Source organism: Dermacentor andersoni, chromosome 1 (assembly GCF_023375885.2).
Source record: "Dermacentor andersoni chromosome 1, qqDerAnde1_hic_scaffold, whole genome shotgun sequence".
Lineage (NCBI taxonomy): Eukaryota > Metazoa > Arthropoda > Arachnida > Ixodida > Ixodidae > Dermacentor > Dermacentor andersoni.
Window position 1 is genome coordinate 67,539,810 of NC_092814.1, and position 16,137 is coordinate 67,555,946.

At 45.5% G+C, this 16,137-nt stretch overlaps 1 protein-coding gene across 1 annotated transcript in view; it reads right to left on the minus strand.

The window, feature by feature from the left end:
- Positions 1-12,316, minus strand: part of LOC126543218 (uncharacterized) — a 69,331-nt gene extending 57,015 nt beyond the window's left edge. The window contains exon 1 of the mRNA XM_072287457.1: positions 11,849-12,316. Coding sequence (XP_072143558.1) covers positions 11,849-12,110 — 262 coding nt within the window. The 5' untranslated portion in view covers positions 12,111-12,316. The remainder of the gene's footprint in view (positions 1-11,848) is intronic.
- Between the last annotated feature and the right edge of the window lie 3,821 nt (positions 12,317-16,137).

A 16,137-nucleotide genomic window follows, 5' to 3' on the forward strand; every position in this document is an offset into this window, starting at 1 on the left:
CTGCAGCATACACATGCCTCACCTAGTTGCGAATATTTGCTGCGGTATGTTTTCGTCCTTAAGCAACCAGCTCGGGCCTTAAATAGGAAGGCACTTCCCTTTGTTTTATGACACAGATTTTCCCTTCTAATTTCTTTCTTCGTATTCTTGTAAATCTCTGTGGTCTTTCTTGTTTCCATTCTTTGCATCCAGTTCACTGTCTCTGTTTCTCTCACTTTCCTTCTGATGACTCCTGGTTGTCTGTTTACACTTGCATTTACCTTGTACTCAGTTGCCAACTTTGTTAACCTCTTCCTCGGTTCACGCTTTTCATACTTGTGTACTTTAGCCGCCCGTTTATTTTCATCCACGTTCCTGAGTCTTTCCTCAAAACTAATTTTGCTCTGCGCTTCTATAACTTCAAACGAGGCCCAACCCATATCAACCTGCACTAGCTGCCTCATTTTTGGTTTTGTCGCGGGCGCCCAAAGCCAATTGGCCTACCGAACTTTGGTTAACTTCCAGCCCCGAAATGATATCCTTATTTAAGCACAGAATGGCAATCCCGAACGTTAGCGCTGGCACCATCACTCCTTTTCAGATTCCACGCACCACTTCAAATTTATTGTTGCCCCAAAGCGATCTATGTTTCATTATTGCTGCATTCCTCTTCCCCTTTATTTTCAGATTGTCTCGGTGGGTGCTTGAGTATGCTATTCCTTCGTTTATGTAAACGCCGAGGTATTTATATAGCTTGACTATGGGTACGACTTGCTTTTGAATTGACACCCCGTAATTAGTTGTCTCTTCATTGAAGATCATAATTCCCGATTTCTCTGTGCTAAACATGAGGCCTAGATTTGTCGCTGCGTCGCCACACATATTCGCAAGTGTCTGTAAATCTCTTTCATTGTCCACTAGTAGCACTAGTAGTTTATGCGCACGCCACCTAGCGGCCGCGGCAGCTGGAAAAATGGCTTTATGTTTGAGTTTCCGCGCAACAGAATTGTGTTTTCTCGTATAATCGAATTACAATCAGATGCTATCATATATACAGGTTCTGTGCAAGTTGTACTTTACGAATTTTCTGACGCATTTTACTTTGACACATTCACTTAGTTCAATAAGGCACTTGCGCTATAGGCGGAGGGCCTACAAGAATGAGGAAGTATGCTGCACTTCCACACACGTGCGGGCGCGCGTGTGCATACAATGTACAAATTGTGCCGTGATTGTGACTGAGTGTTCGTATCGTCTCTTGTTGAAATAAACTTTTTCTAAGCACACACACATACAATGCATCTGTCCTTGATGCGTGGGCGCTCTGCCCGTTGCATCTGTCGCACAGCGTGTGCTGCGACCGTAATCGACATTATGGGAAAACACTGTCCAAAAACAGTACCGCCACCTAGCAGCTGCAGCCACTTAGACAGACCTCAAACGGCAGCCGAAAAAGGGATTTGTCTTTCAGTTCCCGCGTAATAAAATTATGTTTTCTCGTATATTCGCATTACAATCCGAAGCTGTCATGTCTGCAGCGTGTGTGAGTCGTACTTTAAGCATATTGCAATACTTCACGCACTAATTCATGCAATATATCTTTTGGGAACGCTTTGACGTAGTTGTTCCTTGCACGAACATCTGCATATACAGAAAGACCACGTCGCGTGACCGCGCCAGGCGCACGGTACTGCGGAGTGAGATTGAACATGGCCCACGCCGTAGCAGACGACGCGGTTGTCGCCATACTGCACGGAGCGGCGGGCGATTCGTCCCTGGACCTGTATTCATTAAAAATATTACGCTACAATTGTTCGCAAGAGCAAATTCCACCCAATCACGACGCTAGATATATTAATAGCGAAGGCGGCCAGCCAATGACAAAGAGCACTTACGAAAGAAAAGCTTCGTGAATCCGGTCCCCGATTCTGATGTGATAGCTACGTGTGAGTGGGCTGTTAATTCAATTCAAATTATGGGGTTTTACGTGCCAAAACCACTTTCTGATTATGAGGCACGCCGTAGTGGAGGACTCCGGAAATTTCGACCACCTGGGGTTCTTTAACGTGCACCTAAATCTAAGCACACGGGTGTTTTCGCATTTCGCCCCCATCGAAATGCGGCCGCCGTGGCCGGGATTCGATCCCGCGACCTCGTGCTCAGCAGCCCAACACCATAGCCACTGAGCAACCACGGCGGGTATGTGAGTGGGCTGTCAAGTAAGGAATGATACCTTGACGGGAAAACTAAGTACGACTAATTTAGACACAGGCGCTGGTGGAGACGTGTCTAAATTATTCGCGCTTAGCTTTTCCAGTCAACATGAACGAATTAGCCCAGCAACACGTTCTACTAATTAATTATACCTTTTGGTAGAGGCGCGTGGCACAGTGCGATGATTGTGCAATGGCTAACGTATGTGCTATATTGGTTTCCTGGTTTATTGCTGCCAGTAGCCGGATAACTTACTGATCACTCGATAAATGAACGAAAGTTACGATCTGGAGGTGGTAAAGAACAGTAGATAGAAACCATTCCTCTTACAGAGGAAATTATATGCCTTGTATCTCAAAGCTCGGTGTCATGTGCCGAGCCATGTCACGCCACGTATGTACGTTGCTCTTGGAACACGAGCACACTGGTACGGCCATATACCTGCCTGTCCGCATTCTTAGAAGTTATCCATCGATACACTGCGCTTCAGATTGCAATCTGAAGCGCAGTGTATCGCAAACATCTGAAAGACTGCAGCTGAGACGTCATCCCACCCGGGATAACGACGAGTTCAGTGCCAGATTCGCGCAACAGCCTCTTCACTGAGTTGGCCAAATGGCGACAAAATGCGTCCAGCACGAGGATGGATGGGAATGACAACAGTGCGCCGGGCCGCCTACACCAGACGGACTTTCTGCAGTCGAGCACAAGATTCTCGTTCATCCAGCCTTTGTCATGGCATCTCACGACCACATCTCACGACCGCAGTTAGCCATTATATATATATATTGATGAACAAAAGCAGAATAGTAACCGTTTTCCTTTTTCAACCACTTTCCCATTTATCGGGGACACTGAAAACCTCTAGAAGTCGCAGCCAACGGAATGGGAGCTATACAAGTGAGCTCATGAGTGGTATATGTTGAGTGCTATGTATTGCCAAAACAGAAGAACGAACTTCTGTACGGTTTGCAGGTCAGTCTGAATAATAAGTCCACACTGCGCACAACCTGCCATTATAGAATGTCGCTTATAATGCGGGACGGTTTTTTTTTTTCTTCTCTTTTTTCCAATAAGATACCATTTGGCATGTCTTCTCTCGAGTGGTCTCATCCGTACAACTCACAGCTCTTGACAGCCCAAAAGTTGTCTGAGCGTAAGCCTGTGGAGAAAACTACTCACAATCAGGCCGACTCGTGATAATGTACAATCACCTTCAATATGAGCTGCAGCACCGGTAAACGTGGTCGAAGGGGCTCCAAGACTGCACAACGGCGCCGACATAGGAAATAGAACTAAACAGTCACAATTAGTGCTATTTATTAAATCAGTTTTTCTTACCTCGGAGCCGCCCCTGCAGTCTTGGAACCCCTTCGACCACGGGCACCGGTTTTGCAGCCTATATTGAACGCGACTATACATGCATGGCTCTTCTGCTAACGGTATCATGCAGCGTCAGTACCTCTCTTCGTAAATTTTTCTGACAATCAAAGAAATTGCTGACTTCTCTAAACGGAGCAAGGCGAAACGCTGCTTCCTGGCGCTCTCGCAACGTTCAGTCAGAGAGGCTGCGCAAAGAAATGAAAAAAAAAAATGAGACGTCTCCGCCTGCGCACATTCACTTCATAATTCGCGTCCTTTTCGAAACATGGCAGGTGTATTACGATCCTCGCCTCCGTTATCGAATGCAACGAATTTCTCCTGTTCAAGCTCTATCGGCGCACGTGTGCTGGCTTGGACCAATCGAACGGCTTTTTATTTTCTCCGTCTTTTTTATTTGCTTGCTTGCGCGTTGCGACGTCGACAAGAAATTTCCATATCAGTGCATGGCTATCGCATATCCATTCGCGATGGGCACATATCAGCTTGTTTTCGCAAAAGCCTACCACCCCACCCCTTCTGCATGCGTCGCCGCGTCAACTGCTATCGACAACTCAATTTTACGTTGCGCTATACAACACGTCCACTCAGCAACGGACGAAACGCAATAACATAACGTCCCGAAACTGGGCACAGCGGGTAAGTAAGGGACGCCGTAGGGGTGGCGATGCGGATAATTGATTTTTCACCACCCAGGTTCCTTTATAGTGCACTCAGAGCACGGTGCACGAGAGCTTTTGCAACCCGCCCTGATCGAAATATACGGTCACCGCGGCCGGGAATCGAGCAGGCGACCTCGTGCTGAGCAGCAACAACGCCATCGGCACAGAGTCACCGCGGCGGATGTAAGCAATGCGTCGTGGTGAATAGTGCAGTGCGTGCGCATTAATGACGCAGGAAAATGTTCACAGGACATTCTGTCAACGAAAAAGGCGGAATTTTCATGCGCTTCCTGCAATGTGAGTGAAAGAATTCCCCACCAAGAGTGCGTGGTCCAGAGAACACGGGCGTACAGTTTCAGCCGCATTACGCAACATTTTGACGTTAAGAGTACATGCATAGAGCGACGGCGAAAACTTGCAACTATACCTCTAACATTATCTCATCTTTCACGCTGAACTGTGCTTAAGATGGAAAGCTCTGCACGATCACTTGGCATGGAACGTCTCGGAGTTCCGCGTGCTCGGATTATCGCGTTACGTCAATTTCCGACTGTACATGTCGCAGCCGAGTGTCGGCTACAAGAAAGAAAGAGAAAAAAGAAGGAGAAAAGAAGAAACGAAAAACGCTCCTTAGAGAAGCTCCTTAGATAAACTTCTTATCAATTTGCTTTTCCCGAGGGTAACGCATCTGTCCAAGTTGAGGCGATTTTATCCTATACTGCCGAGCGCGCTTAATGTAGCTCAATAAATTATACACACAATCACACAAATCCGCCGCCCCCCCCCCCCCTCCAATCATCATTATCACGCGTGGTTCTCTACAATAGTTGGCTACTGATGGGAAATGGCGAGAAAACAAGAGTAAAAAGTTTAACATCAACCACATGCCGCGAAGCACGCCGAAACGACGTGTGACGTGGCACTAGATGTAATGCTATAGTTCGTATACTAAATGCCGTAAATTAAACGGCACTGCATTGATGCTAAGGTGACTATATTTGTGCTCTTGCGGCGTAACATAATGCCGCACCACATAAAGTCTGACAGTACGACACTGACGCGTTCAGTGCCATATTTATATAAAGCGAAGCTGTTAAGGGCTACTTTCCCCACTATCCTGTCCGAGTGCAGAAAAACAAAAAGAAACCTCCCCTTCCACTCCGTGAATATGGTCGACCAGCGAAGCTCTGTTAGTTACACCAAGTGTTACACCCCGCACGTCAAACTTCGCAAGCAGTCTATATTGTAAATATTTTGTTTCACCATTCTTTCACCTCATTTTCGCTTTTGCGTGCTTCGCGGGGTGAGCGTGCTTTAGGAGTGCTATTTTTGCGGCCCTCCCAGTGTTTTTTCTTCTTTTTTTCTGAAAGGTGAGATTTCTGTTTGTGTTTTGCCGTGCTTTCTTTTCGCGTCCAAGTTGCTCCGCCCTTTTTTCCCGCACCATTTATGAGAGCAAGGTTTGGCTTGACCCGCCGTGGTTGCTCAGTGGCTATGGTGTTGGGCTGCTGAGCACGAGTTCGCGGGATCGAATCCCGGCCACGGCGGCCGCATTTCGATGGGGGCGAAATGCGAAAACACCCGTGTACTTAGATTTAGGTGCACGTTAAAGAACCCCAGGTGGTCAAAATTTCCGGAGTCCTCCACTACGGCGTGTCTCATAATCAGAAAGTGGTTTTGGCACGTAAAACCCCATAATTTAATTTTTAAGGTTTGGCTTGAAATAAAAACCATCTGATTGTTTTGTTTTATTAATTTTGTGTGTAATGTTGTATTTGCTTGGTCCCGTGTTGTCTCTTCTACCGCTTGATCTTGAGTTCTCGTCTCTTGTGTCTGTACTGCTCGGTGTGCCTCCTCCGTTTGCAGTGCTTTGTCTGGAGACGTTGAATCTTGCATTGCTTGCTCTTGAGTTGACGGAAGTCCGACGGTGTTTACAATTCACAATCACAGCCTTCACAATTCACAATACAACCAACGCATGCCTATTGGGTGTAAATCACAGATATCCGGGTTTACAAATACCAAGTCCATGCACGTGCATCTAATAGTAGTGGGGTGCTGATTCCACCACTTGAAGAAGCACCGCATGTCGAACTTCATCAACATGTGACGCTCGCGGTAGGCAGATTTTTCCTCCGGAGTACGCACTACTCGCCGTCTTTCCATAGTTGTAGCTGGGATGGAATGTGCGGAACCATTAATCCAAAGCTCCGTGTATTGGGTGCAAGGCCCCCCATTGTGACGGAGAGAACAACGTCAGTGACGGTATGCCCGCAGTCCGTCGCTGTCGCTGGCGTTTGATGTCTCGAGTTTGCTCGGTGGCGTGGTTAGCAGCATCCGCCCGGCATTGCCGCCTGCGATTTTTCAAAATTAAATTGCTTCAAAATTAAATCTGTCCGTCACGTAAGACAATGGATCACTCATACCCCCTTAAACAATGGATCATACCCCCGTAAACTCGGCCTCTCCATTACGACGACAGCAGAGAAGTGAAATCCTACGCTGGAATGACGAGCGGCAACGGAGGCAGCAGCTGTGGAAGACTACGACGACGACGAACGCGGGAGCAGTGGCACGAGCGCGTTCGCGCGGTAGCGCCGAGGGGCGCCAACGAGCCAGCTGTGTAAAAAGACGACGACGCTCGAGCCAAAAAAAAAAGGGAAAAAAAATGAAGATATTGCAATGCCGGGCCGACCCGCAGCGGAGGTGCAGTTCGTCATTAAGGGGCCCGCATACACAGCTTCGCTGGTCATCCTTCTTCACAGAGTGGAAGCACACTGAGTATTTAATATGAACTGCTTTCACGTGATGAAACTGATTAAATTATGGGGTTCAGTTTCAGCTTATTCTCCATTTGAATAAGTTACAGATAGTATGCAGACGAGGGTCCCAGAGTCAATGACCGCAACGAGCCAAAACCACGATATGATTTGCGGCACGCAATGGAACTGATTCTGCCCGTTGCAAATTCCTTCTAAAGTGCTTCGTTAAAGAGAATCTCAAGTCATACAGCAGCATCCATACACACGAAATCAGTTGCAACGGCCGAAGCTGTGGCAATAGCCCGGGCCACACGTGCCGCGGAAGCTAAGGGCCAATCGGCCTACGTGCTGACGGACTCGCAGGACGCCTGCCGCCTCTCCCTTGGGGGGGCTTTATCGGGCTGCCTCTTCCGCATCCTAGGAACGGAACTCACCATGGATCATTGCGTGACCTGGTGCCCGGCGCACACGGGGATAGCGGGTAACGAACGGGCGGACCGCTTGGCTCGAGGCATGACAGGCCGAGCCGCGGGCCACACCGCCCAAGAGAACACCTCGACATCCGGTGCGCCAAGAGAAATCCTCGAATTACAACGGCTAAGTAGGCGAGCCAAAGCCCTTCCTCACCTAGACCTAGACAGGAGGCAAGCACGGTACTGGCGCCGCCTGCAAACAAACACTTTCCCACATTTATACAGGCTACACAAAATGTACCCGGACAAATACAGCAACAAATGCCCGTGGTGCGAAGGAACACCGACATCGGAACACATAACATTCCAGTGCGCGTTACGTCCGGCAGCTGCCACCTCGCCGCTGCTAGACAACACTCTCCATAACTGGTCGTGGGAGGCGCGACTCGCGAAAGTGGAATTGGGAAGCCAACTGGCGACCCTTGACCAGGCCCGGCGAGCCGCTGTAACCTGTAGGGGCCCTGGAGGCCCTGTAACCAGGGGCCCTGGAGGAGGGGCTCCACCCACCATAACCAAACGACCTCTACTACAATAAACGTTTACTCTCTCTCTCTCTCTCTCCAGTCATATACATATAAATCAACAACCTGGTCGCGTCTACACCCGGTCTCACTCTCAGTATATGTTGCGTGTAAACAGCCGTGTTTTGGTCAGACGCTTATGTGTACTACCGATTAATGCAAGCTCTTTACCATGTAGCGTGATAATGTGATGCTTGACACAAGAATTTACTTTTTTTCCTAATCTTAAAGGAATCTACTAATTCTTTCCAGAGCCGATTATTCTGAACTCTGTTTTCATAAAAAACGGGATAGCATCTACACTTTCTGCAATGAAATACCAGATGCGATAATAGCCCAAATGAGTTTAGGTACGCTCGATGCTTCGAGTAAATAATGCCCGAAATACATTACATAGGCGTTATGTTTAATGGAATATTCAGGGGGCTTTCATTGAACACTGTAGCAAATACGCGCTAATTTATTCTCAGCTGAAAACATCAAATTTATACTGGCGCGAACATGTTTAAATTCGTGAGGCATACACTATATAGGAGTGTGCCAATAGTGATTTTTGAGACTGAATCGGATACGAATCAAATAGAGCTAGAATCGAATCGAATCGAATTGCATATCGAATACTTTTCGAATAGTTTTCGAATATAAAACGATGTTCACATCCCAGTATTCTTAAAGTTAGCACTTTTCTGTCATTAGTACGTTATGAAGCATTGTTTAATAAGATTAACAGATGCATCATTAGAAGCAAACCAGTAGTTTCTTCGCATGCACAGGGCTCTTCATGGAGCACGAGCGATCGCCGTATAACCTGTAAAGTGTGGCAACTTAAGCGACGTAGCCTGCTACACTACATAGGTTCTCACGTTTTATGTCGATACTATGCCCGCGGGGGTGAATTTACCGTACTTTTGCTCCAATTTTATATTTATTTGGGTGCAGTTGACGCTTTGAAATATTTGAAAAGTCTTCGAAATATTCGCATTTACGAATAGTGATTATTCTATCCGAAGATCAAATCGATTAGTACGCTATTCGATTTATTATTCGAAAGTTTCGAATATTCGTCCACCCCTATCGTACACTCTTAGAAAAAATGTTAGTGAAAAGGTAACAAAGGGGGTGCAGTTACTAAATTTACCACCCATTACCACCTCTTTACTAGCTGTTTACTACCCTCGATAATACAGACTTAGTAGGTGCTGCATTTACTAAGCAATCACTAGGTTTCACAGACCTGTTAGTAAAGAGGTACTACCTTGTCTCAGCTGTGGTCTATTATGCTGTGTGGTGTCTGTCTTAATGCTACGTTTAGATAAACTATAGTCCTTATCAGTATGTCGGGGGAGGGGGGGGGGCGGATAATAGTTATGGGCTGGCTCGACCGTTTCTTTAAGAGTTTATACTCATAAAAAGAAATATCGTGCCAGTTACTAACCGAAAGGTACGTAGTAACGGCTTGTCACGAAGTTTGCTAAGATCGCAGTAACCGTAAGTAGTAACGGTATGGGTAGTAGAATTTACTACCCAAAGAGTTGGTTCATACGAATAGCACAGGTGCCAAGTTTACGAACCATAGATCGCAATGTCAGCAGTATAGTGGCATTTGCTACCCAATTAAATTAGCGGGGTCTGTTTCGTTTACAAGCGGCACTTCCATTGCAAAACAATAATTAGGTCGCTTCTGTTCTGGAAGTGTATAATGAATAATGCACGTTTGCGAAAAAACAAAACAACGAGGACCGCACTGTCAACCAGTTTAGTTATATTTAACACCAATCAAACGATGGCACCTAAGGGTCATGCGTGACGGGAACATTAAGTTACGTGTAATAAACTGCACTGCACAGAAAGAAACAAACGACAAAGGGTAACACAAAGCTTCGCGCGATACAATGATCGAGATTACTACGCGACATGTTTCTGAGGACGACTTTATGAGTGTACCAGGGGTTTCCTTTTTTATAGCTGCACCAAATTTTAAAAAAAATATCGCTTGTGGTAGCTAGCACAATTCTAACCATTGAACTGAATTACTCCATGAGGCGGACATTACTTCTACGAGAAATCAGAACGCTTAATTGAATAATTAATCTAATTGCACTAATTAATTTGTTAAATACTTACTTTACGGCACATACTGCAATTTACGAATTGTAACCCGTGAGTTCGCAAGGCGTATCCACTTGGAACGAGCTCTCAGGGTGACATCAGTTTCGAGATATTAATTTTCAAAGTGTGCGACGAAATTCATTGTCGTTCCAGTCACTTTTGTCCTTCAAGGCATAAAACAGCGTTTTCTTTTTTTAAAAAATGAGCGGAACAGGGCATTTTTACCGTAAGTTTGACGGTAGATATGTTGAAACCAGTGCCATTCTCAGAATTAGTTTCATATCGATATGCCTTGCAAATTCACTAGCTACAATTAACAAATTACGATATGTGCTGTAAATTAATTAACGAAACATAATTAGTGGGTCTTTTGTTAAGTAGTCAATTGTGCATTTGATTGCTCGTGGAAGTAATGTTCGCCTTATTGAGTGCTTTAGTTCCACGCTTAGAATTGTCCTATCTGCACAGGTGATTTTTTTTTTTTAATTTGGTGCAGTTAAACAAAGAAAAGAAAAAAATGACTGGACAGCAATATCCTTTAGGATCACAGTTTGCACCTGTGGGAACTTATCTATTTGGATATATAAACAAATTTATGAATCTATATTCGTTAATTAAAATTTAAATCAAGTGATGGGGTTTTACGCGCCAAAACAACGATATGATTATGAGGCACGCCGTAGTGGGGGACTGCAAATTTTGACCACCTGGTGTTCTTTAACGTGAACCTAAATGAATCTATTTGTGTGACGTATAGTGTGCACATATGTGCGCCGCACTTTTTTAAATAAAACGTAACTTTTATTTTAACATAATGATAGGGACTATAGTTTGTCTAAACATCGCATTAATACAGCCACCACATAGCGTAGTAAACCGTACGTGAGACGAGGTAATACCATTTAGTGCCTGGTCTGTGAAAGTAGGTAACTGCAGCACCTACTAAGTCTGCATCATCGTAAAACTAGTAATGAGGTAATAATCGGTGTTAAAGTTAGTAAATGCACGCGTTATAAGATCTTTATCTAAGAATGCATACTATGAAGCTGAAGGATTATTGCACTTTTTTTTACTGCCGTATTACTGTCTCCACCACTGTGTGCATTTCACTCGACGTCTTTCAATTCTTCTATTTAGTCAGGGCAAATTGACGAATGACTAAGTCTGAATAGCAAGCTTCTACTAATTAACTTGTCCACGCGACATTTAAAATTCCAACTGGTAAGGTGCTCGCACGATTTTTGCAGCGCAGAGCCATAACTTGAAATTGGCTTTACCGATTCCTCTTTTCACCAGAGCGCCCTGACCTAGCTGTTATCAAGGATGCGTAGCATATCTAGGTAGCTGAAGTTTGGCAGACTTCTCATGAAAACAATGTGAAACTCAGTATTTCTTTTCATTTAATTGCCGCACGATAATCAGTTGCAGTTCTTCGTCCTGCAACCACACCACGTCTGCTGGCACTATTTGCCGGCCGAGTGTGACGCGAAAAAACAAAACAAAGTGGAGGTGAGCACCGCAACGCAGCTTGGCGTGTTCACAAACAAAGCACTTCATTTTCGCAAGCATACGCACAAATGGGAAACCACGCCGCGCGCACAAGCCTTGCGATGTCTCGCTTAGAAGGCAAGGCATCGCAAGATACATGTACTACACCGTTGCGACTGTTCTTTTTTTTTTTGCTATATATCGTACGGGCGTACAAAGCGCAAAACTCGAGAAAGAAGCGAGAAAGGTGGCTGTATACGTACGTCGCAGTGTGACAGGGCACGGTGCGACACTATCACCGCGGCGCTCAGCTCCGGCTTCCACGGCAGAGCCACTGACGGCCTTTGCGCGAACTGCGATGACAGTCAGCGCGGCAGAACCGCTATCGCCGGCGTCCATCCGGCCTTGCACGGAAGTGCTCGCGTCACAGCAGGAACAGATAAGACAGCGCTGCCAGACGGCCATACGCACGAGAGGGCTCCGCGGCATTCGTGCAACAGCGCCGTATGAAAATAAGCAAGCCATATGACCGTGCACTGTTCGTAGAAAAACAGATGATGCATCGCCCACAGTATATATATCGCTCGCTCACTCGTTCGTTCGTTAGATCGCTCCTTCGTTCGTCCGGGCTCATTGACAATCACCGTCGATGGGTTTCTGCACATTTTCTTGTTCTTCATTCTCTTCTTTTTCAGCTGATTATTACACTAGTACCTTCAGTTTAGAATTGATTTTGTAACGGTCCTTTCATACTATAGCGCCAGTGAAAAGGCCTGACATACAGTTAGCCCTTCCCGCCGTCCTCGTATGCAGTCTGCCCGGGTTTTAAAGTCTACGAACAATTATTTTTTACTTTTCTTTCTGAGCAGCGAGTTAGCTGCACGGAACCCGCCGCGGTAGCTTGGTGGCTATGGCGTTGCGCTGTTGAGCTCAAGTTCACGGGATTGATCCCGGCCGCGCTTTCGATGGGGGCGAAATGCAAAAAACACTCGAGCCCTTGAATTAGGTGCACGTTGAAGAGCCCCAGGTAGCCAAATAGATCCGGAATCTACACCCGCTACGGCGTGCCTCATAATAATTCGTGATTTTGGCCCGTAAAACTCCCCAGTTTAACTGCACAGAACGTGTATCAACTCAACAAATTTCGAACCACGGTCTGGGGCCGTTTATATCGGCCAGACAGGCGCGAGTATCAAGATCCGCGCGTGACTGCACACTTTGACCACGTAGGGCGTTTCTTTCTTCTTTTTCTTTTTAGTTACATCTAATTTTTAAAAATTGCATGTAGCAGAAAGCACAATTCTAACCCTTGATCCAAATTACTCGATGAAGCGGCCATTATTTCTGCGAGGAAAAAGTGCTTAGTCGGATTATTAACACAATTGTACTAATTAACTTTTTAATTAATGACATTACGGCACATATTTTAACATACGAATTATAGCCGCTGATCTCGCAAGGCGTATCCACTGGGAACGAATTCTCAGGACTCCACCAATTTCGAGATATTAATTTTCAAAGTGCCCGACGAAATGCATTGGCGTTCCAGTAACTTTTCTTCAATAAAACGCTGTTATATGCATTGAAGCACCAAAGTAACTGGAATACCGATGCATTTCGTCGGACACATTGAAAATTAACAGCTCGAAACTGGTGCATTCCAGAAAATTTTCTCCAAGTGGATACGCCTTGCGAACTCACTAGCTACAATTCGTAGAATACGTACCGCAAAACAATTAAATAAAAGGTTAGCTAGGGTAACTATGTTAATTATTTAACTAAGCATTTCGATTTTTCGTAGAAGTAATGGCCGCCTCATCGAGTAATTTAGATCACGGGTTAGACAGCGGCCGGGGCCGTCCGGAGTAAAATTCTGTTTTTCTCGCCTCATCCAAGCCGCAACAACAGTACCGGAGCGCGGGAAAGCCTCATCAACGCATGAAAACGTTGGATGGATGCTATGAGCGTCCGCTTTGGAACGGGGTGGTGGGTTGCGCCACCACGCCCTTGTTATGATATTGCCTAATGTCCTGGCTGTGTTAAAAAAGAAAAAAAGTCAAGGAATAAACACGATGGATTCTCATAACCAAACTTTCTGAACCCCTACTGTAAACTTTGTTTTTGTACACCTCCGTTATTTGTCGTTTCCCTACTTTTCTTCCACCAATCTTCCAATCGCCTCTTACTAATCTCTAGTGCGGACATGTTTACTTTCCCCCTGCTCTCGCTGAACTCAAGGGTTTCAAGGAGGCCAGTGGTGCCTAAATCGACCGCTGGACAGATATCTTCACATTCTAATAAAACATGCCCTATCGTTTCCCTAGCTTTACCGCAGCAAGCACATGCTTATTGTTCCTTCTTATATCTCGCTTTATAGGTGCGTGTTCTAAGGCATCCTGACCTCGCGCGCGAGTGCGTGCGTGCGTGCCTGCCTGCCTGCCGTGCTTGCTGGATAGCAAAAAGTTGGTCCTGAAGATCTGAGTTAGTGCGGCTCTCCACCGCGTCTTTAGTTCATCAGGGGGGACTGCAATTCTCCTCTGAACTATTGCGCAATCCCTCTATCCCTCTAATTATGTGGCTCCTCTATCATCGCATAATTTGCATTTGGCATCAGGGCATAATTCCAGAAACATGCAGTTAAGATGTACCGGGTTCGCGTAAGTTCTGATTTGAAGGCACCTCCAGTCAACCGCCTGAGACCTGTCCAATTTTGGGCTAGGAAGTGGATATATACACCTCGACTTTCTATAGAATTGAGTAATCTCACTGAATGAGAAAAGTATATCCCTATCCTTCCGTTCCATCGCCTCCTCGGCTTCCCTTTGAGTTATCATGAATTATTTCTTTCCTGATTTCGTTTTTTCATCTTAAGTAGTTACTCATGGCAGGTTTCCATTCCATTGCCGCCACCCATGAGATTATTTCAGCCTCTCTGACTTTCCGCTTGACGTTCTTTGTTGCTGTGTTGCTCAGCCTACAGGCCGCATACTTGCTGGTAAGCTTCCTAGTTCTTTTTCTCCACTGTGAACCAATATTTTTCCTGTACAAATACCTCAGCACTCTCCCAGCCCATTTACTTTCTTTCATAGTCCTGACTTTCTTCATAATCAATTTTACTGCAAGCTTTCCTCACTTCAAAACTTGTCCAGCCCCTGCACAGCTTCCCGTGAGCGCCCAATGCGAGGCGTCCCACTGACCTTTGGTTGCCATCGAGACCTGATTGTACCCTCGATTTCAAGCAAACAACCGCATTTCCAAAAGTATGTCCTGCAACCATTACACCTTTCCACACACCCCGGAGCACCTCGTACCTAGTGTATCCCTAGCGCTATGTGCTTCATTATGGCTGCATTTGTCTTCCCCTTTACTGTTATTTTTTCCTGTGTTCCCATATATATATATATATATATATATATATATATATATATATATATATATATATATATATATATATATATATATATATATATATATATATATATATATTGCCTTCGTTTATCCATATACCAAGGTATTTATACCAGTGAACAGACAGTGGCCCTGTGTTGCCACTGTCTGTTCACTGTTTTCATTGAATACCATAACATCTGATTTTCTAACGGTAAATTTCAAACCTAAATTCTCGCCTTCCTATCCACAGATATTAGCGAGACGTTACAAATCACTTTGCTTGTCGTCCGCATAAAATAAACCTGGAAGCTGCTGCGTTACTACGGTACCCGCCTGTTTGTATGAAAGATTAAATCCGATATTACTAAAACCCCTTGATAATTTGAGAGTAGCGACACTCTCCTCCCCGCGGCGCTTTCCTTCTCGATTCTCCTAGCCCGCCTTCTGCGCACGGCACGCTTTTTCTCCTGGGCTCCCGCGGACGGGCCGCAGCATTCTATGGAGGCGCGTTATTTGGAGCCAGTTGAGCGCCCCAATGGTGCCTAAGATTTTGAGAAATGCTGATAACAGCATCGATAATGCTGAAGGCAACGTTAATGAGGAGGTCGGTTTTTCTTAAAGCCTTATGAACGGGGTATACTGATGTAAAAGGAGCTTTGAGGCTTGTTCTATACTCCAGACAATTTTTCTGCCACATGATGAGATGCTTTACTTTTTGCGTCTGATGTAGTATTGCTTGTGGCACATCACTCTTCGTGTGACTTCTTAAGCGAAAGCCTTAGATCTCTGTTTCAATGTCGCGTTGTGAGGTATAGAAAATATCACGTGACTCAAGGAATATGATTTAACAAAACTTGTTGCTGAGCTAGTTGGTTCATGACTTAAAAACAAAGGTTATGGCGCTAACCAGACGAGAACGAAGTGAGACACAAACGACACATACGGGCGCCCGTACACTCTTAGGCAAAGTTACACCCTTTGGCTTGCCCCTTCTGCCACACAACAATAATCGTTATCTGCCTTGATGCGTTTCCTTTCTTTAACGCTGCGAGCCCGGTACTTTCCAGTAACGAACGGCACGCGCGTTATCAGCATGGAACAATTTACACCCCTTGGAGTGCCCCTTCTGATAACGCGCGTGTCGTTCGTTACTGGAAAGTTC